Here is a 26,216-nt window from a genome sequence, read left to right as displayed (position 1 = left end):
GAGAAAAGAAATAGCTTTATAATCATACCTTTTACATGGTTGTATAATAAGTATAACTTTCAGGAAGGAAATATGGCAGTAGCTACATTTTGTACACTACACCCATGGACAAACAGGATGTCTTTTCCAGCGCTGTTAGAGGGGGAAAGGGACAAAGATGGGAAGAGAAAGAATAAAACAAGCCGCCGTACACAATCTAAATTTCTACGAAGAGGGGAATAGATAAATAAAATGTGGTTCACATTCTCACAATGGAACGCTGTGGCTTCATTTAAAAGACTGGATGGATTACACCTGTGCACACTGACTGGGAAAGACATCATCAATACAGTAAGTGCGGGAGCAAGCTAAAGAACAAAATACATAAGATGATCTTGTTTTTTTACCTAAAAAAAGTCAATCCATCTATGTACAGGTTCATATAAGCAAAGAAGGCTTTATATTAAACCATTAATATAAGTTTCTATGAAGAATGCAAATTGAGCAGATAAAACAATCATATTGTTACTTCTGCATTGTTTGAATTTGTTCAAAGTATGTACTGCTTTTGTAATTAAAAGAAAAAAAAAAAAAAACCCAGAGTAACTAGTTTCAGACTAGGTTGCCCACCATACCTAAAAAAAGAGACTAAGTTAGGAAATTTTATTTGAATTTTAAATAATGTCCATAAATTTTGCAAATGTGATGAAATCTATGAATCCACTGATCTTAGAGGCTCAATAAACCTAAAGCAGGATAAACTAGAAAAAAAATCAAGTCACATGATAACCAAATTTCTGAAATCAATGATGAAGAGAAAATCTTAGAAGCAGCTAGAAAAAAAAAGACACATTACCTACAGAAACAATAACAGCAATGACTGCTGATTTCTCATCAAAACAATGCAATGATATCTTTAAACAGCTGAAAGAAAAAAAAAGGTCAACCTGGAATTCTATATCCAGAGAAAATATTTTACAAAAATGAAGGCAAAAATCAAAGATGGTTTCAGGCCAACAATAAGAGAATTTATCAACAGACCTGCATTACAAGAAATATTAAATAATTTCTTCAAGTTGAAGGAAAACACTATCAAATGGAAAGTTTTACAAAAAGAAAAAGTTGAAAAGTAACAGAAATGGAAAATAGAAGGAAAAATAAAAGATTTACCCTTGTTCTTTAATTCCTTAAAAAGTTACTTGACAAAAATTATAATATAAATAATATACTGTGGCAGTTTAGCATTTATAAAAAGTTTGACAACAGTACAAAGGAATAGGAGGGAATGGATGTACACTGTGTAATAAAATAATTTTTAAATGCACATTGTAAACCCCAGAACAAATGCTAAAAGGAAACAGAGAAGAGATAGGACAAATAGAAAAACAAGAAGGTAAAACCTAACCAGTCCAATAACTGCATTAACTGTAAATGTTCTATTAATCTCCAAAATATACAAGCAGCTCATGCAGCTCAGTATCAAAAAAACAAACAACCCAATCCAAAAATGGGCAGAAGACCTAAATAGACATTTCTCCAAAGAAGATATACAGATAGCAAAAAAACACATGAAAGGATGCTCAACGTCACTAATCATTAGAGAAATGCAAATCAAAACTACAATGAGGTATCACCTCACACCGGTCAGAATGGCCATCATCAAAAAATCTACAAACAATAAATGCTGGAGAAGGTGTGGAGAAAAGGGAACCCACTTGCACTGTTCGTGGGAATGTAAACTGATACAGCCACTATGGAGAACAGTATGGAGGTTCCTTAAAAAACTAAAAATAGAACTATCATACGAGCCAGCAACCCCACTACTGGGCATATACCCTGAGAAAACCATAATTCAAAAAGAGTCATGTACCACAATGTTCATTGCAGCTCTATTTACAATAGCCTAAGTGTCCATCGACAGATGAATGGATAAAGATGGGGCACATATATACAGTGGAATATTACTCAGCCATAAAAAGAAACGAAATTGAGTTATTTGTAGTGAGGTGGATGGACCTAGAGACTGTCATACAGAGTGAAGTAAGTCAGAAAGAGAAAAACAAATATCGTATGCTCACACATATATATGGAATCTAAAAAAAAAAAAATGGTTCTGAAGAAGCTAGGGGCAGGACAGGAATAAAGACGCAGATGTAGAGAATGGACTTGAGGAAACGGGGAGGGGGAAGGGTAAGCTAGGATGAAGTGAGAGAGTGGCATGGACATATATACACTACCAAATGTAAAATAGTTAGCTAGTGGGAAGCAGGCGCATAGCACAGGGAGATCAGCTCGGTGCTTTGTGTCCACCTAGAGGGGTGGGATAGGGAGGGTGGGAGGGAGACGCGAGAGGGAAGAGATATGGGAACATATGTATATGTATAGCTGATTCACTTTGTTATAAAGCAGAAACTAACACACCATTGTAAAGCAATTATACTCCAATAAAGATGTTTAAAAAAAAAAGTAAATGTTCTAAACATTACAATTAAATGACAGAAATTGTCACACTGAAAAAAAAGCATGACTCAAATTATATGCTTTCTATAAGAGATGTACATTTAATACAGATAAATGAAAAAGAAGAGAAAAAAATATGTCATGCAAATGCTAATCATAAAAAAGCTAGAGCGACTATAATAATATTAGACAAAATAGAATCCAGGACAAAGAGTATTACTGGAGATAGAAAGGGACATTCCATCACAGCAAAGGAGCCATTTCATCAAGAAGACAAAATAATATGTGTAGGCACCTATAAACTAGAACCCCTTCTTTAGATAGAACTAAAGGGTAAAATAAAATACACAATTATATTTGGAAATGTCAACCCTCCTCTCTCAGGAAATGACAGAACAGCTAGACAGAAAATCAGCATATATAAAAATTTGAACAGCTCTAACCCAACTGAATGTAATTAACATTTGTAAACCACGATACCTAAAAACTGCACCATATGCAAGAATCAAATTCTTTTGAAGACAGACCATATGCTGGGCCATAAATCAAGTCTCAATAAGTTTAAAAGGTTAAAATCATATTGAATATGTTCTCTGACCACAACAGAATTAGATATCAATAACAAAAATGCTTATATTACAACAAGCTTAAATGCTTATAGAAGAAAAAAGGTTTAAAGTCAGTGATCTAAATTTCCATATTCCATCTAGACAAATATAAGCAAATTAAATCTAGTAGGCAGAAGAAAGGAATAATATAGATAAAAGCAAAAATCAAAAGAAAACAACAGAAAAAGAAATCAAAACCTATTTTTATTGAATATTAATAAACTGATAAAACTCTGGCCTGACTGATCAAGAGAAAAGAGAGAGAACACAAATTACCAATATCAAGAACAAAAGAGGGACATCACTACAGGTCTGACAGACAATAAAAGGATAATAAGGAAGTACTACAAACAACCTTAAGCCAATATATGCTAAAATTTAGGGGAAAATTCCATAAAAATAACTGGAACTGAAAGAAGAGGAAATTGAAATTTTAAAAAGCTTTATATCTATTTTAAAATTTTAACTAGGAATTAAAAACCTACTCACAAAACTCCAAGTTTCACTGGTGAATTCTATCAAACAATTAAGAAATAATTCCAATTTTACACAAACTCTTGCATAAAACAAAAAAAGAAGGAACACTTGTCAACTCATTATTTTGAGACCAGCGCTACTCCAATACCAAACCAGAAAAACATTACCAAAAAAAAAAAAAAAAAAATCTATAAACCAATAGCTCCATGAACATAGATGTAATAATCTGCTACCTATGTTATACACAATTACCTGCACAAAGGCCTCATGATGGTTCTACCTTGCTTGTGAAATCAAGTATAACACTGAGGTACTTACTCCTCGGAGATCAAATTTATAGGCACTTTCTGGATAATTTGGATGACTGGGAGACCTACATCTTAACACTCAGGAAGCTATCCAGTAGAAAAAGATACTTCGGAAAGTTCTTCTTGAACTTCAACTTAAAAGACTTAACAATCTATCTTTAAGTGAAGAAAGCCAATTATAAAACATTTTACTTTCACAGAGCATATCTACAGTTACAAGCACTTACAGAAAAATGTCTGAAAGAACAGATCATGAAATGTTGATAGTACTTATCTCTGGATAGTATGCTTATTTTTATTTTCTACTTTTTGCTCATTCTTAGTTTCTAAAATTTTTACTGAGAATGTGCATTATTTTTTCAACAGGAAAAAAATTTATTAAAAGTTATGAAAAGAAATAGTTACCATATAACCTGAGGCTCCTGAATCACAGTTCAAGAATGAAATGTTTCATTTCAAACTCTGGGTGCTTCAAACAGTCTGTGCTTCCCAACCTTCTTCATGTCAAGACACACGTAGAATATCATGTGTGTATGGCACCTATGGGTAAATTGATGAGGTTGCTGGAAACTGGAGGCAACCAGCCTGAGCTCACGCTGTCAGAGGGCCACCGGGCCACTGGGGGGCTGATGGGACCTCAGCCCACCTACACTAGGCAAGCTGCTGCTCAGCATTAGGAAGCTCTGGTTTATGGTATCTCAAAATCAGAAATACGAGAAAAATCTCCTGATTAACGTAGCACAGCTCTGAAAATGTCTAATTCCATGTGCTATTTTTAGGTCACTATTCAAGATAGAAAGAGAAGACTGAATCACTATTTATGGCCTGGCAAACATAGCCAACAAGTTGCAATCCACATTTAAAGTATCCTCAAACAGCAAATATTTTATAAAACAACAACTGAAAAATACCAAAGTGGACCCAAATAGCTCCTATTTCAGTTTGCAGACTACGACATGTAGTTTCAAAAACGCATTAACAACAATCCGGCTCCTTCTCTCCAGGCATACACAGGAAATATCATTTGGCATATGCGAGTTATTCCCATAAAGATGAGTTAGATAATAAGCAAATGATCACTACCTCACATTACATGAAATGGAAAGAAGCCATTAATGCAGCATGAAAGTCATAAATCCACACATTCAGAAGCCAACAAAATAAAACATCAGTTCTCAAAGCATCATTACCTCACTCATGCTGCCACATTAACGGTACACAGCAGAAGCTCTAACAAATATTACAATTTGTGTAAAATACAGAAGAGTTAATCTTCCCAATTTCACGCTACCTTACAGATTTCTCAGTTTACTTGCCGATTCAGAGCAGGGTCTAACGCCAAGGCTCCAAGGGGCTGTCGGTGTGAATCACTCCAACATCCTGAGCACGCCTCTCAGAAGACCACTGCAGGCCCCCCAAGCCCTCACCCAACAAGGGGAGCACTGGGAAAAGAGGCCATTGAATACCCCCAGATTATTCTTCTCGGAACTTCTTGATCCTTATATATTATTTAAGCCAAGCCTGGTCCACTTTAATAAGCGCTGGTGAAAAAACTACAGGAAGCAAATTCAGAAAATGCTAAAGCCCCAAGGTTTAGAAATTCACAGAAACTACTCCCCTTCGATTTATTTTCTAAAAGATACTAAGAAAACACGGCTTCCTACCTACCCTTATTGTTCTAATTGTGGTATGTATACACACTTGTGTACAACAGGAATAAAAAACATGAATATCATGACAATTACCCATAAACTTATACATGTCCATATATATATACATAATGCATACATATATATGTATGTATTATGTATATATATACGCATACATACACAGACACTCATGAACTTACAAAATTAACTCACAAGAAACAAGCAAATATACTTTGTCATAGATTCATTCATAAAAATCTTTTTAATAGTCCCCAACTACCATTATCCACTTGATAAGGTCAAAAACCGTGTGCCTGCTATGTGCCAGACACCACGCTAGGCGCTAAGAATGGAAAAAAAAAGTTGCGTAAGGCAGAAGCCCTGCCTTCAATCTAATTAGGAATCAAACAAGCAAGTCAACAATTTAAAAAGGAAAGATTACGCTAAGTGAAGTGACATAGGTACAAAAAGTCCTACAGAAACATTAAGAAAAATGCACAAATCATGAGGAAGAGGGCAAGAAAAAAAAGGTTTCCAAAAAAAGCTGATGCTTGAACTAAAACAGGCAGAACTAATTAATTAAATATAAAGGTGGGGGCTTCTAGGCTAAAGGAACCATCTGTACCAAGGCACGAAAAGTACAATGGGGATGGAAAACTGCAAGCTACTTTATACTAGATCACAGGACGTATGACAGGGGTATCTTACAGGACAGACACAGGCTGACTCGTGTCCTGAACTAGAAAATATGAACGCATTCTATAGCCAACAGTGAACAATTGAAAGATTTTAGGCAGAATAACAGTACTAGTAACAGTAATAATAGCTTAATGCCTCCTAAGTACTTAGTATGTCAGACATCATGCTAAGAGCTTTATATATATTAGCTCACATCATTTTTCCACAACCCATTCTATAGGATTATGCCTGTATTGCAGATAATTGAGGCTCAGAGAGGTAAAGTAACTTGTCCAAGGTTAATATTTAGGAAGCAGTGGAGCCAGACTTGAAGGGTAATCTTGAGAGAATTCTCAATGAAGAATGATCAACTTGACAAGCAGGGTAAAGTATTGATAAGTGAAGGGCATATAGAAGAAAACCTTGTCAGGAGACTGTTGCAAGAAACCAAGTAAAAAAATGTTAAGAGCCTGAACCAGGGCTGTGATGGTTGAAGTGCACAAGCAGGAAGCAAGAGCCATTTACACAGATTCCCAGGACATGGTGAAGTTAAGATAAGGTGAGGCTTCTCCACTGTGTCACTCAGCGTAAGTGCAATGAATTATTTCTCTCTCTCTCCCCTGATGGACTATAAACCCTTAAATCTAGGTAATCGGTGTCTTATTCCTCATTGTAAACAGACTGCCTAGGATAATAGTGTCTGGCATATGGTGGCAACTAAATAAATATTTGTCAAAGTAAGAAAGAAGGGAGAGAAGGAAAAAGAAGAGAAACTGTCTAGATTTTTGGCTTGGTACAGATAATGGTACCACTGACCAGGGTACTGAGGGAGCAGGGTTCTCCAAGTAACAGAAGAGAAGGAACAGATTTTAAGAAGGGGAGGTAAATTTATAAAAATACGTAGGAAATTTCACATTTGCTTTTAAATGACAATATACACTATATGTAAAGCTAACTCCATAAGAACTCTATTACTAGTTTATCCACTAGTATACGTGGAACTGTATAAGAATAACGATTCTGACATACTAATAGAATTAATATCACCATTTATATGGGACTGAAAACATTTTTAAAATATTTGATTTTTTATCTTCTGAACACATGTGGACAGCTGAGAATGAGAAAAATGAGAAGGAAACTGGCCCTAGTCCACTAATGTTGCATTTGACCAGGAACTTAAGACCAGCCAGGGGGAATCCTCTGTCTTACCACCATTTTGTAGATTTCAAAACTACCAGTGCCTCCCTTCTCCTTGCTCTTTCACTGTTGATTACTTATTCTACCCTAATGCTGCTTTAAGATAAAATATGTATACCATGTTCTTCCAAGTAAATGAGGAAAAGTGCATGTAAAGCACTAAATGCAGTGCCTGGCACACAGGAAGGACATGACAAGTGGTTGTCATCACCACAATGGCCATGATTATCATCATGATGATTCCTACAACTACTCCACTGTTAAAGTAACACAAGGTCACACAAATGGAACTGGAGGTCCTGTAAATAAAACATAAGTAATAGATGCATTTACCTAACAGCACCCACTTAATTATTTTCCTCCCATATGATTCCCCAACCTTTTCATACACGGCTCCCACAGATCAAAACACTCCCCTGTCTTCTCCTACCTTCTACTCATTCTTAAGGTTGCTTTCCAAAAGTCACTTTTTCTCAACAATCTCATCTCACATCCCTGGTTAAACTCTCACTCTGCTCTGTATTTTTCCTTCATCAGATTTATCAAAGTCTGTAAGTATATAGTTGAGTGTCTGCATGCCTTGTGAGGTAAGTGGCCATGCCTTTTTGCTCACACTCATACCCCTAGGACCCAGAAAAATGGTTCACATACATAAATGATACTCAGTAAATTTTTGCTGAATCATATATCAAACAATGATCAAATCCCAGATTATTTTTACTAGTCTCTAACTGACCAACTCCTAACATATCTACAAATTATTTTCTGCATTGAATTCAAAATAAAAGACTATAGACACTTACAAATACTTTATCCCAAAACTGGCTTAGACTTTTGTAAAACAGTTTCAATTTCAAATCTCTCCAAAATTCAGATCTTAAAGCAAAACATTTACAGAATAGAAATCAGTTAAGATGCTTTAAAATTATTTTAATAAATAATTATTTATTATTTATAAATAAATGAAAGTCATAATAATCATTGTCAATAAATAGTATCTATTCTGACTTTTAAGAAATATTAACTGCTGGGACTTCCCTGATGACTCAGTGGTTGAGAATCCGCCTGCCGATGCAGGGGACACGGGTTCAATCCCTGGTCCAGGAGGATCCCACATGCCGTGGAGCAACTAAACCCGTGTGCCACAACTACTGAGCCTGAGCTCTGGAGCCCATGAGCCACAACTACTGAGCCCATGTGCCACAATTCCTGAAGCCCATGTGCCACAACTACTGAAGCCCACACGCCACAACTACTGAGCCCATGTGCTGCAACTACTGAGCCCATGTGCTGCAACTACTGAAGCCCGCACACCTAGAGCCCATGCTCCGCAACAAGAGAAGAAACCGCAAGAAGCCCGGGCACTGCAACAAAGAGTAGCCCCCGCGCACCGCAACTAGAGAAAGCCCGCGTGCAGCAACGAAGACCCAATGCAGCCAAAATAAATAAATAGATAGATAGATAGATAAATAAATGAGTTTAAAAAAAATTAACTGTTGCAGATTTGAATTTTTCATTTTTTGACTATTTTGGAAACTCTTACCTTGACATTTCCCAATAATAGATGTAAAATCATCTTTTGCAGACCTGCAAAATATATGTAAAATTAAGACAACAGTTTTGCCATAACAACACTACTGTGTAGTATTATAAGACATCACAAACACTTACAGACCAGACAACTTCTCTAGACAACACTAAATCATTCTTTCTCTCATACGGATGGTTTTGTGCCTCAAGTAAGACCCTTTCATTGGTGACAATGTTTTCTTCCAACCTTATTTCACTAGAAACATAGCTACATTAGGAATCTAGTGATACAAGCATAAGTGATTTTAAGCACAGTATTTTAATACAACAGAGATGCCCGGACCCTATCCCCAAAGGCTCTGATTCGGTAAATCTGGGATGGGGCCCAAGCAAAAATACTTTTTTAAAGCTCCACAGATTGATCCTGGTTAAGAACCACTGGTCTATATCATATTACAGAGTTTAATCACTTAGGGAGAAAAGTCTTGTTTTAACAAGTCAAATAGCTTTAACAAGTGACCATATTTATATTAGTGACCTACTTAATATCTGTGATATTGAAATATATACTAAAGTATTCTAATTATTATATCTTCAAAAATGAAAACTGGTAAACCTTCTAGAAAAGAATTTAGTAATAATTATCCAAAACTTTAATGTCCATAGTATTTGATCTAGCAATTTAAGGTCTACAAAGTTATCCCTAGGAAATAATTACAGATATACACAGATATCAAGGCAATTAATGCAGCCTAAGTTATGAAAGAGAAAAATACAGCCAGTATAAAGAGATTAATTACTAGATTTTGCCATATACAATCAATGAAATATTACGCTATTACGATACGTGACATGGAAAGATGCTGACAATATATTAATTTTCAAAAGTTATCAAGAAAAAGGTATCAAATAGAATGTAGAGCATCATCTACATATATATATGTAGTATATATCTATATATATATTTTTTTACACACACAGAAAAGTGTCAAAGAACATACACCAAAATGTTGATAGTAGACAACTTTGGACAGTAAAATTTGTTGTTATTCTTTCGTAATTACTTAACTGTATTTTCTAATACTTGTAAAATAACTAAGCATTACCTTTAAAACAAACTTTACAGACTCTTTAAGATTTTTAGCCATTTATTAAAATATTATAACAAAATCCAGTTACAAATATGGAAATAAATTTCCTCAAGAAACTGGACTATCAGGCTTCTATGTGGACTAGAGCAGAAGGGACGTGATCTCTGACGTGAACTTGACCTGATTTCAGCGCTCTGTGTAACCTGGACACAACATTCAACATGATTTCATTTGCCTTTCAATAATACAGGATAAGTAACAGCAACTTCACAGCTTTGGGAAAAGATTAAATGAGACATTACATATAAATTAGCAGGAACTAGACCAAAGTAAATGTTCATTACTTTCATCCTTAATATAATCACAAATAATAGTTTGCTCTTTTTGCTGGAAAAGGGGAGGGAGGGAGGGAGACATAAATTTGTTTTGTCGAAACTTCACGGAATGTATTCACTTAAGATAGATGAGCAAACTGGGGGAAGGAGGTGTCTTTTTTATAAGAGTCCCTTATTTTAATGCTTTTTGTTGTATTCCGTGATGGTTTCTAATTAGTTCCCATATTTATAACATATTACTTCACTATCTAGGAATAAAAGAAACATATATTAACCAGATAATCCATAACCACCACCAAATTACAAATTAAAGTGGCAATTCACAAGTCATTTCTCATCGATGCGAGCGCCACACACAAGCAGGTGAAGTACGCCACATTAGAGCAAGCTATTAGAGTCATCTGCCACTCACTACAGAGCTAAAGTTGGGGAACAGCAGCCCTAGTCCTATCCTGCAAAAGGCAGAGCTGTCTCCTAAACTAAAGTGTGTTTCAGCTTTGCATGTTTTCCACAAAAACCATTTCACATTTATAACTGCTTCCTAACATTGAATAATAACCCCAGATACTGTAATTATCTTCCATATTCTAATCCAATCAACAAATATTTACTGAATACTGGGTGCCCACTACTATTACTTCTGGAGCCAACTTGGATTGTATGTGCTCTTCACTGTGGTAGAGAAGACACGTACAGAGAAGAGAGAACAAACGTCTTAAATATTATTCAGGCACAGACACTATTCATAGCATTGTCTTTGGGGATCTACCTTGCCCTTTTTCTTTGCTCACCATCCCGTATCTTTGTTCAAAGACACTTCCTTTCAGGTTACTGCAAAGTAAGTGTGGTTGTCTATTTTCAACAAAATCAACTGAGTGCCAACTCTGAGCAAGTCGGCGGGCTTGCCTTGTAATGCCCTCCCAGCATCTGCTTCCCCATCCCACTTGCAAACACACCACTTACTCATTAAACATAAACTAAGCACCTATTACATCCAAGGAAATATACAAGTGCTAGGAAAAAAGGACAGCCCGTGCCTCCAAGGAACACACAGTATAATGGAGCCGTAGACTTCAAATTCCATCACTTGAGTTTCAAGCAAATGGCACCCCCTGGAGTTGTGCAAAGCAGTGGCCCTAAATATACTGGGGGAAATCCACATGTAAGCATATGGGCATAGACGGCTAAAAGGCATGATCAAAAGGTAGTATAGATTTGTAGATAAGAGCATGAACAATGAAGCTACGATGGCTGATTTCAAATCCTTGGGCAAGTTATTCAACCATATTGTGCCAGATTTCCTTATTTCTAAAATAGAGAATAGTTATACCTACCTCATAGGCCTTCTGCAAGGATTGAGTTAACACATGTAAAACACAATGGTGGATGTTAAAAAAAAAAACAAACACAATGGTGCCCAACATTGTTAGCATTACCTTATCATTAAGTATAATAAATGTGTTAATTATTATAGGAACATAAAGGCTCAGCACCTAACCAATGAGGGGAAGGGGGATCCATTGGGAATGAGTTCCTGTAAGGCTTCCTGAGAGAGTTGACTCCTCACCATACCAGAGTCTTTGAATATAATAAGTTACAAAGCTTTTTTGCAAATTACAGACCAGATGAATAAGATCTTGATGAGCATCACTTCTGTTGCCCAGAAATCTTCCCTCACCACTTAATCTCAAATGCATGAGTGAATTCCTAAAGAGCTGGATATATGTATAAGTTTTATAAATATTATTTTACACGCTAGCAATCCAGTAGCAAATGCTCTTATAAAAGCAAACAATTATTTTTTCTTCTCATCACAATTTTTATTAACAAGTTCCAGAAACCCTTTGTCAAACTCTCCTTCACAAGCCTAAATACCAATCCCATCCCCACATGCATATTCCAACCTTAACACCTAAAATCATTCCATTAATGTTCTCATTTCAGGGGAAGAAGATGGAAATTTTGATTACTATCTGCTGTGCATAAAGAAGTCACAGATGAGCACATTTCTCCAAAAAAAAAAAAAAAACATTTGACATCATTGCAGCAAATGGAGTAGGAAACGTCAGCCCATTTCTATGAACAACATCAGTTCAAACACCATGCCACCTGATGCTCACTGCTGCTCTTAGAGAAAAGGGCCCTGCCTATTAAAGCCATGCCAGATGAAGAAATGAAGTTCTGAAAGGCTGTCATTATTGCCAATCATTTCTATCCTGATAGTTTTAAGAAGGATCACGGAGGCTCCCAATCTGAAGTCGGTGCCCCGATGGGGGCAAACCCTCTTGTCTACTCCCGCAAACGTTGAGGGGTCCACTTCCATTTGGATAAATGGAAAAAGAAATTTCACAAGCAGAAAGCTAAAACCAGTGTGCTAACAACTGAATGCTCATTAATACTAGTTTTAGTCAATAATAAAGTAGTAGAAAAAAGTTTTGACTGGTATCTACGCATCCTGAAATTTCCGCCTCAGTGCTTATCTTTTGAGACTCAAGAGTTAGGGCTTCCCTGGAGAAAGAAGCAGCCCCCACTTCCAGAGATGCAACACATTTGGTTTGCTGCTGATAACTTCCCAGAAAATAAACTAGTTTTCCTAAGTTAGTTGTCATTGTTGCTATTTCTTTCACAACTGATATACTACTTAAAAATGCAGATCATGGAAAGCCCAGCTTAGAGACTTCTTCTAGATGTGTGTAATGCCACTGACGTCTCAAGAGGACAGAGTATCACTGGTCTCAAGTAACATGAAGCCTTAGTGTTTTGCAAACCCATATTCCATCTACAGCTTTATGCCAACAAGTAAAGCAACCTCTATTTTTTTTATACCTTCCTGAGCATCTGCTTAGCTGTCTTAGCAGTAACTGGTCAAGCAAGAGTGATTTTCAGAGTTCTGGAAGATATGCTTTTGTCTACTGAGAAAGTAAAATTTCTCAGGAGACAGCAGCGTGATCTGGGGAAGTAGAAGGCATACTCTGAGAAAGAATCCTTCATCCTTTATTGGCGTAAGTTGGTGCTTGACACCTTACAAAATTATGTGAATTAATAATAAAATTCCTTTAAATATACCCCCTTTAAAAATCTTAGTTCTCAAAAATTAGGTAAAGCTTTTCTCAAGGGAAATTTTGAATATGAATAATATTAACAGTTACCTGATCTCCACACACTGATCTTGAACAGCAGCCAAAAGTTTCCCATTGCTTTCATGGGAGAGAAAGAGAAACAAATTCCTATATGAGTATTTGCAGCCGTCTTCACCACAGATGGAATCATTTTAAGAAATTAAAATCATTTTCAAATTTGTTCACATCTTTAATTATCCAACTTTTGACTTTATAATTAGATGAGTATATAGATACAAAAAGCATACAAAATAATTCAGTACAGTTGAATTAACACATTTAAACAATACTAATCATATGAGACACAGGGAATTTATATACAATAAAAATCAAGACTGCAAGCCATAAGGACCCCAGAATTAATATCCATAATGGAATTTAAATGGTTACCCAGGTAGAGGAAAATTATGTGGATTTTATGCATCCTTACCTTGCAAGTACCAAATGCCAGTTTACTTGTTTATTAACCAAACGAACCAGTCCATCAGGGAGCAAAAAAGGTGCAGGGCTGAAACCACAACACATCAGCTAACTTAAAATCTAATCATGGAAACCACATATAAGTAGGTAAACATTATAAATAACATACAGATCTATAGCAAGCGATAAGGATTTTTTTCCATTAGAATATAAACACTGAATACTGGCAAACCCAAAACCAAAAGTTACTAATTGGATATCTGAAACTTGACCACATACATTCCTCTATTTCTAAAAAAACCTGGTGATGTGTTCAATGATACAAATTTTTTATTTTTTCTAAGGAAAAGATACTGAGGGTGCCAGTAACATAGCAGAATGAGCTTATAAGAAACCCCTCCTGCAATGCACACCTAGAAATTCTGGCTCAACTCTAACGAAAACAAATTCTAGTGTACAGCTAAACTCACAAGAAAGAAATCTCCAAGAACTACAAATGCAAAGAGAACTGAAAGTCAGAATTGGGTACAGGACAAAGAGAGAAACAGAACTCAAAACAAGAGTTAACACCTGGGAGAGGAAATGAGCTGTGGGCCACAGGAAGGACAGCAGCTGGAGGTGAGACTCCTGCAAAGGCCAGGACTCGCCAATGGCGGTGCTATCAGAGAAAAGAGAACTAGACAAACGTCACCACGGGCCCAGGGAGACCTTCAAGAATCTCATTTCCGCCTGGAATTCTGGTCTGTGGGGGGATGGGAATGAAACCTATGAAAAAATCAAAACCCCAAGCTTTTACTGAATGCAAGATTGGATTGCGATTTCACTTTACTCATGTGACACAAGATGCCCAGGCATAAGCTCACGAGAGCATCGTTCACAAAGTATATAAGGAAATGATCCACCATACGTGAATCAGGAGATAAATTAGAGAAGTAACACATGAAGAAACCAAGAAAATAGGTGGAAAAGAAGCAGAAAGAAAATAATTTGATTGGGGGGTGGGGACCGGAAAATGAAAAAAAATAATAAAAACACAAAATAGGATAAAAATATTAGTAATTTACATTTAGTATATTCATGTTCATTTTTAAAACATAAAATATTTAATGCCATCAGATAGTTACAGAAATAATAAAGATGAAACATGCACATGAATGATACAATCAACCTGAGAATGATAATTCCCTCTGGAGGGGAAGGGTGGGGCAAAGGTTGGGCGGAGTGTGGGGAGAGGACTTGAGCTGTAACATCTTGCATACAAAGAAAAACAGGGCTATCTGAAGCAAATACGGCAGAAAAGCAGCAACTGCTTTAATTCAGATGTGGACAGAAATCGTAACAGGTTTATTATATTATTGTCTATAATTCTCAGTCTGTTTATAGTATTTCGTGATTGAAAGAAAAAAACTTGAAAAGAAAAAGCCTCTTGAAACAAATATTGGCCCCAAAACCTTTTAGGTACAATTACCATAAACTCAAGAGCAAAAAACTCAACTACAAGCTTTTTGAAAGAAACGTACCACAGGGAAGACGAGATAATCACCTCACGGTATGCTCACAGTCTGTACACTGATCAACGTGGCCAATGCAAGGAAAGGGACTTCTTGCGAGAAACATACCTCCTGATGCCTGATCTTAAGGTGTTTACACATTGGACAAGGCTTGTATCAGAGGGAGCTCTTGGAAGTCCTCCTTCTTAACAAATAACAAAAGGACTTACTGTCAAGGAGTAACCCAAACAGCCATATCTTCTACCATCCCTATCCAAGGGTGCTCAGCACTACCAAGTGTAGCCCGGTGAGCCCAGGAAAAACAGCCTACCTCTTACACTCCCCTCCCCACTACTACCTTCTCACTCACTCAGTTCTCTATCACACCCCACACCCCAAAAAATAAGATAAAATTCAATAAGAAATTTAATTTATGTGTGCGCACACACACACACACACACACACACACACACACACACACAGTAAAAGCAGAAAAGCACTGGAGCTAACCTCAGAGAAGAGCCAAAGGTCCCTTTTATAGAACCAGAACTCTATTATCTCTGGAGCTTTTAAGATTAGATGTCCTTGAGTAAAAAGCAACTTGTGGTAAGTAATTCTATAAAACAATTCCTACACATGCATCTCGGTCAGAATAATCATTTCATTGTTCCTTTTAAAGGTGAATATTAGCGCCAGGCCTAAAAACACACTTAACATTCAAAAGACTTAAGAAGTTCCCAAGAACTGAAACCTAAAGAACCTTCTCTGATGCATAGCAACTGAATGAATATTGTCCACAAGAGTCGACATAACAATAAGAACAAAAAGGTTTTTAAAAAGATACACAAGCGCAGATCCATCATGTGGGCATTCAAGATAAGGCTGAGAACACTCAGAGAAAGCATAAATTGTTATGAGATATTCCTAATAATGACTAAGGGATCAAAAAGTACCCTACTTTTACTGAGAGATCTTGTCAGGGTAGGCCAAATGTTTGAAAGGTCTATCTTATAAATTGGGTTCACCTGAATGTCAGTATCCGTATCACAATCTGGGATTCAATTCTGAAAACTTAAATCGTAAGTAGGATAATATTGTTTGTATTTACTGTTCATACTGTTTCTCTGAAGAATTCATGACTCACCTGTACCAGATATATTGGCTTAAAAATAATAAACGATCTGTAATAAAAAGAAACAGCAAAGCCAAATATGAATGAGCTATTCTTTAGGAATCATTTTCAATGTTAGATTTATTGATAATAAATCTAAAATATACTGTAGACTGAGTCATCACAAAACAAAACAAAACATGGAGAATACAACTCTTGACAAGAATAAATATAATCTAATATACACTATAACTTTTACATCATATATTGGTTTATATTAAGTTCCAAGTTTGTGTTATTCAAAAAACTTTGAAGTATCTCCTAACACTACAAGTAAAAGTGGTTTGCGATGCTGAATTTCTCCTAAGAGGCTTTAATAAAACCATGGAGTAGAAGTCATAGTAATCACCCATTAAAACCAAAGTATTTGCATAAAGGTTAAGATACCATTTTACACTTTATAGCGAAGACTTAAAAAATAATAATATTGCCTAAAATGGGGAAGTCCATGGGAAACAAAATCTCTAACACACTATGGACAAGCAATGTTTTATATGATTCCATTTAAAATGTATACATGTGTGAACCTGTGTACATGGTTATGTATGTATCAATAGCAAAAGGTCTGAAGGATAAGAGATTATCTCCAGGTGGTAAAAATGAGGACTTATTTAATTCTAATTTGTGGTTGTCTATATTCTCTAAACTTTGTACATTTTATTACTTGTGTACATTTCCTAAGTTTTCAAAATTTCACATTTGTGATAATGAAAATTGAACATGTTAGTATTTCTTGTAACAGAAGATAAAAGTATTTTATCTTTATCAGAAGATAAAATTAGAGTTAATTTCAAGTACTCAACTCCTTTGAAACTGAACCTTCTCTTTACAAGTAGCTGAAATTCCCCAGTATAATAAGTATGGGCTTTGGATCCAGAAAGAAATGTAGTCAAACTCCAAATGCATGACCTTGGGGAAGTTTCCTCATCTAAAAACAGAAATCTGTAACAGCACCTACGTTGTTGGTCTGGTAAAGGACTGCATCAATAAATATACATAAAGCCCTCACTCCTAACACCAGCTTAATCGGCTAGTGCTCAATACTTTCTCAGATCTTGTGAGCTCATACATAAAGTCTGTCAGGAGTTAAACGAATGTCCTGGTTAATCAAATTTGTAATTTGAGTGACTCTAAACAGATGTATCTGAAACATCATGTAAAACACTTAAAACAGTCTGTCACTCTCTTTTCACCGTCGATGTCCATAGATTCTCTGAGTGGGTTTGATTTTCTTCATTTCTTCCAGAACACATCCATAATGGTTAAACTCAGGCCATACTTTAAGCCACATTAAAAATGTATGTGTGTAAACATATGCATACATATGTGTATATACACACATATGTATATTTATATAGACATATCACATATATATCATATATGTATATATGCATTTTTTATAAAATAAAACTTACGTAACATTTATGCTATTCACTTTTAATCAGGCTCTACATTAAAACTCAGAAGAACACATTTTCAAATCCCTAAACTTCCTAAAACAGCACAGTTATGAATAGAAAAAAATAAGAATGAGAAAAAAATTATCTGCTAACTGTATCATTATATGTAGAAAAATAAATATGCTATACTCACCCCTGATTGCTTTTGTGATGATAAAGGATGCACCATGTTTCCGGCTGCCTCTAGGCTGCAAATGGAAAAACAAAAACAAACACATTTGAGAATCTTCTAGTAATACTTATACAATAAGTTATATTTCTTTGCTAATACTCAGAGCACTGGGTACAAGTTACCAGTATTTAAAAACTACTTATAGGGACTTCCCTGGTGGTCCAGTAGGTAAGACTCCGCCCTCCCAAAGCCGGGGACCCAGGTTCGATCCCTGGTCAGCCGCATGCATGCTGCACCTTAACAGTCTGCATGCCACAACTAATACCTGGCACAGGCTAAATATTTAAAAAAAAAAAAAAAACTACTTACAGATAGAAACAAAGCAAAGAGAAGCAGGACTAGAAACAGTGGGAGTGAAAGTGAACACGGCAGAGATACAGGCATTTGTCAGGATGAATTTTGCAAGGGAGGACAAGGATTGAGGCTGGAAAATGTTTCTAGATCAAAACACCAGTGCAAAGACAAAAGAAGTCAAGGGCAAAGACCACACTGGTTGCCAGTCCTGCACAGTCTATTTTGGTGGGCTACAGAGGCTTAAAACGAGTTTTGCTTGCAGGAAAAGTGGTCATATGGATTAATAAACTCACGCCTGGAGGCAAATTTACTGAATTCTTGTTGTATATCCATAGAGAAAATGCTACTAACATCCACACTGATATATAATTGCTGTATTAAACAGTATAAAGTGCAAACAGTTATGGCTTAAAAGCACAGAAAAGTTATTTCATTCAACAAGCATGAATTGATCATCCACTTCCTGTAAGGCAGAATTTAGTCCGGCGGAGGGATATAAAGATGAGTCAGATGTAGCTGCCTTCCAAGAGCTTGTAGTTCAGTTGAAATCAACAGAACCAAACAAAAAAACAAAAGAGTGTTACAAGGTTTCAATGTAAGTTGATGCTGTGCTTATTTTTTTTAATAATTTATAATGTTAAGCACCTTGAAACATTATTGTACTTAACCAGTGAGTGCTAACGCGCGGAAACTTATCCTTATCCAACCAATGGCAGCAGCAACTTCCTAGCTGCATAAGCTACAAAGTAGTCACGTTGTTCAACACAAACAGAAACTAAGTAAATACTTGAAAAACAATAATACATGAGGATATCTGCCAGCCTACAAAATAAATGATTCAAGACAAGCAGAAACTGCAGTGGGAAGGTTAAAGAAAAACTACAAACTTTACAAGAGAAGCTGGAGAATGAGTACTTTCTCCAGTAAAGAAACTCAGAAAAGATGTTGTAAATAAGAATTCATATGGGCTGGGCTCCATGATCTTTAGAGAAAGTCCTTTCCGATCTTCCTGCGTGTTCTGAGCCAAAAGCAGTGACTGGCACACGTTAGGGACTCATAAAATAGCTGTTGAATAAATGTGGATTCCTGGTTCTTACTCTTCATTCTGTGCCTGGGAGGTCCTCTCTACGAAACTAATAACTCCAAGGTCCAGAATACCAACCCCTACGACCCCTTTTTAACAGAGAACCCAACGCCGGGTCCGTAGCTCATAAATCTTCACTCCCCAAGGCATTTTGCTCACACCGCTATTACAGCGCATATTACGGTAGGCGATGAAAAACGTTTACTCCACTGTCTTCCCTCTAGACTGCAAGTACCACGAAAGCTATTCTTTACCTCTGTAAGCCCAGCGCCTGGCACAGTGTCTGGAACACGGACGCACACACACATACACTCATTAAATGCTTATTTACTGAAATACACAAGAACCGGCGCAATTCTGGCCCAAGTAGGAGCAAAGGTTTGATGCCGCGCTCCACGACAGCCCAGCAGATGCTGAGATGGACTGCAGGGTCCTGGAAAATCCTCCCACTGCAGATGAGGATCAGCCCTGCCCAGCCCTAGCCGGCCCGCGGGAAGGGACCACCAAGAGTCTAGATATGAGAAGGACCCTCGAATCCAACGCTGTGCCTCCCCTCCAAGTAGGAGCGGTGAAACAAAACCAGCGTGGGGGGAAGGTACATGCCTCAGGAACCGAGGTTCCGCCCCCCGACATCCTAATTTGGAGCCCAGGAGGAATTCCAGGAAATCCCACTTGGGGGACCCAGACCCTCGCTAGCCCACGGTACCGTTGCCAGGGCGACCGCATAAGCGGCCGAGTCCTGCTCCCCCGCCCACCCAGCTCCACTCTCCTACGTGGCTACTGCAACGTGGCTCTGCCAGGGCAGCGCCCGCAACAAGCTGGCCTCAGCCCTGGAGGGGCCTGGTTCACCTGTACTTCTGTCTCCGGGGGCCACTCGGTATTGACCAACAGGTCATAGAGAATCGTCTCCTCCTCGCCCTCCGCAGTGCTTGCATTCACAGCCGCCGCTGACTCGGAGGCCGCCATGTTTGGCCGGACCAGAGCAGCTGAGGGCGGGCCCAGAGCAGCTGAGGGCGGGCCCCTACGGCATCCCGCAAGGGACAAGCTTCCCTGGCCGCGCCGCTTTTGGTTCACGGGGCAGTGGGTGGAGTTAACAGGGCGTGGAAAGGAAATGCTGGGTTAACCCTTGAGTGAATAGGTGGGACAATGCCTATTGCTTGTCTGGGCTACTACTTAGGTCCTGGTCCCAGTGCACTCCCTGTTTATTAATTGCGTGAGGTCAGCCAAGTCTGAACCTCTCCTAACCAGTCAGCTTCTATAAAACAAAAGTGACAGATCATATCCCTGAGATCTAGCATTTATGTATTCATTGCCTAACCGATACAAAGAGGGCAAACAGCTGTTTTTAAATAAACATCAAAAAGTTATCCAGTGCAACAGGCTGAACTAATGAAAGGTATCAGGGGAATTCCGTGGGTGGTCCAGTGGTTAGGCCTCGGCGCTTTCACTGCTGTGGGCCTGCGGTTCAATCCCTGGTTGGGGAATTAAGATCCCGGCAAGCTGCACGGCAGAGCCAAAAAAAGTAAAAAACTTAAATTAAAAAAAAAAAAAAGGTATCAGAAGAATGATGCTATAGGAGTTCAGAAAAGGCAACGAAGGCCAGAGGGTCTAGAGGGGCTTCCTGGAGGAAGTGGAGCGCATCCTGGGTCTTTAACAACAGATAGAATTCGAATCAAGTGGAAAGGGTTTGGTGAGAGCCTTTCAAGTAGTGGGAAATGGGGTGAGCAAAGACAGAGGCAGAAATATCTAGTTGAAAGCGCAGGCAGCTGACGAGAACCCAAGTCCAGAGAGAGTGTGGGGCAATAAAGTGGAAATAATAGGTTGAGGATCTACCTGGAGGTCCAGTCTCATTTGTTCATTCATTTATTCATTCCTTCATTCAACAGGTGCCTCTCTGTGAAAAGCCCTGCCCTGTAAGCAGAGCCTATTGCAACCTGAATGAATACACAGTGTCCAGGGAATTAGCACTGTGTCACATTCAAAAGAAACACAAATACTGAAGATATCTTGCAGGAGTTATATTGTATAATATCCATCAAGATGCATCAGGCAGAGATGCAATTAAAACCCTCCTCTGGGAAGCCTAGGCCTCCTGTGTCTCCCGAAGTTAAATGACCTCAAAGCAAGCCCTGCATCCCGTGCCTGCTCCCGCTTCCTCTCTCTCCTCATCTCCTGCTCCACGGCCACCTTCAGCCACACTGGCCTTGCTGTTTCTTAACACACCAGACACACATCCTCTTCAAGAACTTGGCAAGGGCTGTTCCCTCTCCTTGGAAGAGTTTTTGCTCAAATGTCATCTTCTCTCTGAAGCCTACCCTGACCGCTCATTTTAAATTTGTAACCACCTTCCCTGAACTCCAGCCCTCCAGATCTCCCTTACCCACTCTACATTCTTTTCATAACACTTGTCATTACCCAAAATGCTATATAATTTATATTTTATTACATTTGTTTATTGTCTGTCCCCTTTCACTTTCACTCTGCCAGAACAGAGTGCTCTACTGTATACATACAGATGCTAAAATGGAAAAATGTCAGCTTTCCACCTATGTAAGGGAAAATCCGGATCTTCCCTACAATGTATTTCTTCCCTGGGAGTCTCCTTCACTTCGTACACAAAGCTCTTCACTTCTGACACTTCTGGTCACCAAGTGTGTGGAGATTTTCCCCACACCAACAAGATCTTGGACAACTGCTGGTGTCCAAGAATTCAGCTCAGTTCTGGCACTATCTAACTGGAGATAGTATCAATCCTACAAGTTAAGGGCTCAGTCCCAAAAGACTAACCCCACCTCACAGACACACACACTTCAGATGCCAGTCAGAAAGCTCAGGTTATCACCTGTGCTTCTGACCAACTGGCTGTAGACTAGAGATTCCAAAGGCCCCCCTCCTTGGGTTCAATTAACTTGCTAGATAGAGCAGCTCACAAAACTCCAGGAAACACGTTTTTTGCTAAAGGATATGATAAAGGATACAGATGAACAGCCAGATGACGAGATACAGAGGGTGAGGTCTGGGAGGGTCCTGAGCACAGGAGCTTCTGTCCCTGTGGAGGTGGGGTGTGTCATCCTCCCAGTGTGGACAAAGTCACCGGTCTGGAGCTCTCAGAAGCCCCTACCGTTGGGATTTTTATGGAAGATTCCTCATGAATGTGTGATCAATTATCAATTCCATTTCCAGTCCTCTCCCCTCTCTGAAAGGTGGGTGGAGGAACTAACAATTCAAAGCTTCTAATCATTGCTTGGTCTTTCTGGTGACCAGCCACCATCCAGGAGCCCACTCAGAGTCGGCTCATTAGGACAAAAGATGCTGCTAGTACTTACCAGTTAGGAATTTACAAGGATTTTAGGAGCCCTGTGTCAGGGTTGGGGTCAAAGACAGATATTAGAACAAGAGATGCTCCTAGTATCCTTACCACTTAAGAAATTACAAGGGTTTCAGGAGCTCTGTGCCAGGAACCAGGGGCAGAGACCAATATATATCTTTTTCCTTTTCTCTCACAGGTGCTATATACATGCCTGCCAAATCCCCAGAGTTGAAAACAGTGCCTGGCACAGAGCAGAGGCCAAATATATTTTATTTGTCGAATAAATGAAAAACTACCCCCAGAACCTTTTTTTTTTTTTTTAAACATCTGCCTTTTTCACTTTCTATATATATTTTTAAAATTTTATTTATTTATTTATGGCTGTCTTGGGTCTTCGTTTCTGTGCGAGGGCTTTCTCCAATTGTGGCAAGTGGGGACCACTCTTCATCGCAGTGCGCAGGCCTCTCACTATCGCGGCCTCTCTTGTCGCGGAGCACAGGCTCCAGACGCGTAGGCTCAGTAGTTGTGGCTCACGGGCCCAGCTGCTCCGCGGCATGTGGGATCTTCCCAGACCAGGCTCGAACCCGTGTCCCCTGCATTGGCAGGCGGACTCCCAACCACTGCGCCACCAGGGAAGCCCCCCCAGAACCTTTTTTACACATTGTCTCCCCCAAGTACTTCTCTTCTCAGCAGCTGTGTCTTTTTTATCAAATCTTCAAATGCAAACACCAGACGTCTCCTCTCCTCACCCCACTCGGGCTGGCAAGTTGCAGAGCCTCAGGGAGCACTTCTTACATCACGTGCTGCAGAAGGTGAAGGGGTAGGAACACCATTCACTCAGAGGGAATACAGTGTTGGGGGTGGACCCTGGAACATACGGGGCCTCCACAATGCCCCCTCCCGTTTCTGTGCACCTCGTCTCCTTGGCTCTTTTTTTTATTTATTTATATTTTTTAACATCTTTATTGGAGTATAATTGCTTTACAGTGGTGTGTTAGTTTCTGCTTTATAACAAAGTGAATCAGTTAGTTATACATATACATATGTTCCCATATCTCTTCCCTCTTGCGTCTCCCTCCCTCCCACCCTCCCTATCCCACCCCTCTAGTTGGTCACAAAGCACAGAGCTGATCTCCCTGTGCTATGCGGTTGCTTCCCACTAGCTATTTTACATTTGGTAGTGTATATATGTCCATGCCACTCTCTCACTTTGTCACAGCTGACCCTTCCCCCTCCCCATATCCTCAAGTCCATTCTCTAGTAGGTCTGTGTCTTTATTCTGGTCTTGCCACTAGGTTCTTCATGACCTTTTTTTTTTTTTTTTCCCTTAGATTCCATATATATGTGTTAGCATACTGTATTTGTTTTTCTCTTTCTGACTTACTTCACTCTGTATGACAGACTCTAACTCCATCCACCTCACTACAAATCACTCAAAATAACTCCTCCTCCCTATCTCACCCCTTCTCGGATAGAAATTGAGATTGTGTTCGACTTCGTTCATTTTCTTCTCTACCTCCACCTGATCGACACAACCATGGCCGGGAGGTAACAGGCCAAGCTGACAAAGGATGCTCCCTTCTTAGATTGTATTCACGGGAGACCACCACAAATGCATTACCAAGAATTTTTTTTTCTTTCACCATCATCACACTGTGTTCATTGCTTTATCCATCCTCAGCCTTACCCCATTTATCATCGTTTGCACACCAGAACAGGAAACATAAAGCCATGCCTGGCTGACCTCTGAGGAGGGGCTTGTATTCTGAAGAAACAAAAGCACAGGCAGAAACAGGACTATTTGGAAAGTGACTGGACATTTAACTTGGAGCAATTCCTGGAAGGAAGATTCTGCTACCGGAGGTGCTTGGAGCAGATAGGCAGATTATAAAGTCTTCGTCACCACCATTTAAAATCCAGAATATTCCTGGGAGGGGAAGAATGTGAAGTGACCAGAAGAAGGTGGTAAGAATATGTATGTCCTGAGAAGAGCTCCAGATGGAGACCATCAGGCACTGGGGTTGGAAAGAAAAGGCAGAGAGGTGATCAAAGCACAAGTCAAAGTTCACCTGAGTCAAAGGAGTAATGATTTAAGACGGGTTGGGTGACTGAAGCCAAATAGCTAGTGGGTCTTATTTACAGTCACTAATTAATTGTCCAAACTGAGACACTTTTGAACTTCTCGCTCTCTCTCTCTTTTTTTTTTTTTGGCCATGCTGCGTGACATGCAGGATCTGTTCCCTGATCAGGGATCAAACCCGTGCCCCCCACAAGAGAAGTGTGGAGTCTTAACCACTGGACCACCAGGGAATTCCCTGAGACACTTTTGAAAATGAAAAGGGATGATTTTAATAACTATGCCAGGAAAACAGCCATGAAATAGGACTGTCCTGGACAAACCGAAATGATGGTCACACTGACCGTAAACAGGAGAGTGGCTGATGTAATGAAGAGACCTTGGGCAGTTCATAAGGACAGCAAGACTCTTCATCAGAATCCTCTTCTTCCTCCCTCGTGCTCATAGTGACAGCTGTCGCTGTGTCTGCCCAGGCCTTTTGCTTTTGGAGAACTGCTCCAACTGCCTCTTCCTTCACTCAGTTGGGAAATTCTCGTGGGGCCACCAGTCCCCAAACTCTGTCTCCTTGATCCATGTCTGCCCACTCAAAGGGCCCCATTCCCCTGACTTCAAGCATTGGGCAGAGAATTCTTCCCTGCAATTTATTTATTTATTTATTTATTTTAAAGATTTAAGTGGAGGAAAAAAGCACCTTTCCTTTTTGGATCACAAAGTTTGAAGAACACAGATTGGGAGTTGTCAACAGCCATTGTACTCACAATGGAGGGAAAGACTGTCTGCATGGTAAGAGAATGAAACCAACACGCAGAGGAAAACCAGAGAGCAGGAGACTTCGTTGGCTATTAACGTGCCTGAAACAAGTGACATCTGCGTGCTTCCATCCTCCCAGGTAAGCAAGCCAGTACAGTCACCTTAAGCTAATTTGAGTTGAGTTGCAATGCCTTGAAACCACTTCTCTCTTGACACATCTACCAGTGGATTTTGCAGATTTGCCTAATTTAGAATCTGTAATGTATGGCTGTCTGCAATGTTGCTTCCAAGTTGAGTTATTAGTTAATAATACATTGACAGTGTTATTAATTAATACACTGAGAGTATTCATGGCTTACAGAGCCCTTTCATCCTCACAGCCACTGCTGATGTGAATAAACAGAAGCTCTGGGGTGAGATTCAGATCCCCATTTCACAGGTAAAGGAACGAAAACTCAGAGAACTTCAAGGTCACAACAGAGCCAAAATTCAAACACAGTTCTCCAGGTCTTGGTCATGCACTCCTTCCTTCACACCACAGCACATCACAGGGA

The 26,216-nt window shown here is 38.9% G+C and overlaps 1 protein-coding gene across 3 annotated transcripts in view; it reads right to left on the bottom strand.

Moving 5' to 3' along the window:
- NBAS (NBAS subunit of NRZ tethering complex) overlaps positions 1–20,506 on the bottom strand; it is a 342,092-nt gene extending 321,586 nt beyond the window's left edge. For 2 of the 3 annotated variants that reach the window (XM_036873209.1, XM_036873211.1), the window contains exons 1-7: positions 20,375–20,494; positions 18,109–18,163; positions 16,489–16,525; positions 13,865–13,942; positions 13,465–13,512; positions 11,650–11,661; positions 8,903–8,946 (exon numbers count right to left, since the gene is read on the bottom strand). In XM_036873209.1, coding sequence (XP_036729104.1) covers positions 8,903–8,946; positions 11,650–11,661; positions 13,465–13,512; positions 13,865–13,942; positions 16,489–16,525; positions 18,109–18,163; positions 20,375–20,491 — 391 coding nt within the window. In that variant the 5' untranslated portion in view covers positions 20,492–20,494. Of the gene's footprint in view, positions 1–8,902; positions 8,947–11,649; positions 11,662–13,464; positions 13,513–13,864; positions 13,943–16,488; positions 16,526–18,108; positions 18,164–20,374 lie in introns of all 3 variants that reach the window. The other variant, XM_036873210.1, reaches the window with a different exon arrangement.
- Between the last annotated feature and the right edge of the window lie 5,710 nt (positions 20,507–26,216).

Source organism: Balaenoptera musculus, chromosome 13 (assembly GCF_009873245.2).
Source record: "Balaenoptera musculus isolate JJ_BM4_2016_0621 chromosome 13, mBalMus1.pri.v3, whole genome shotgun sequence".
Classification (NCBI taxonomy): domain Eukaryota; kingdom Metazoa; phylum Chordata; class Mammalia; order Artiodactyla; family Balaenopteridae; genus Balaenoptera; species Balaenoptera musculus.
This window is presented reverse-complemented; position numbering and strand designations above follow the sequence as displayed.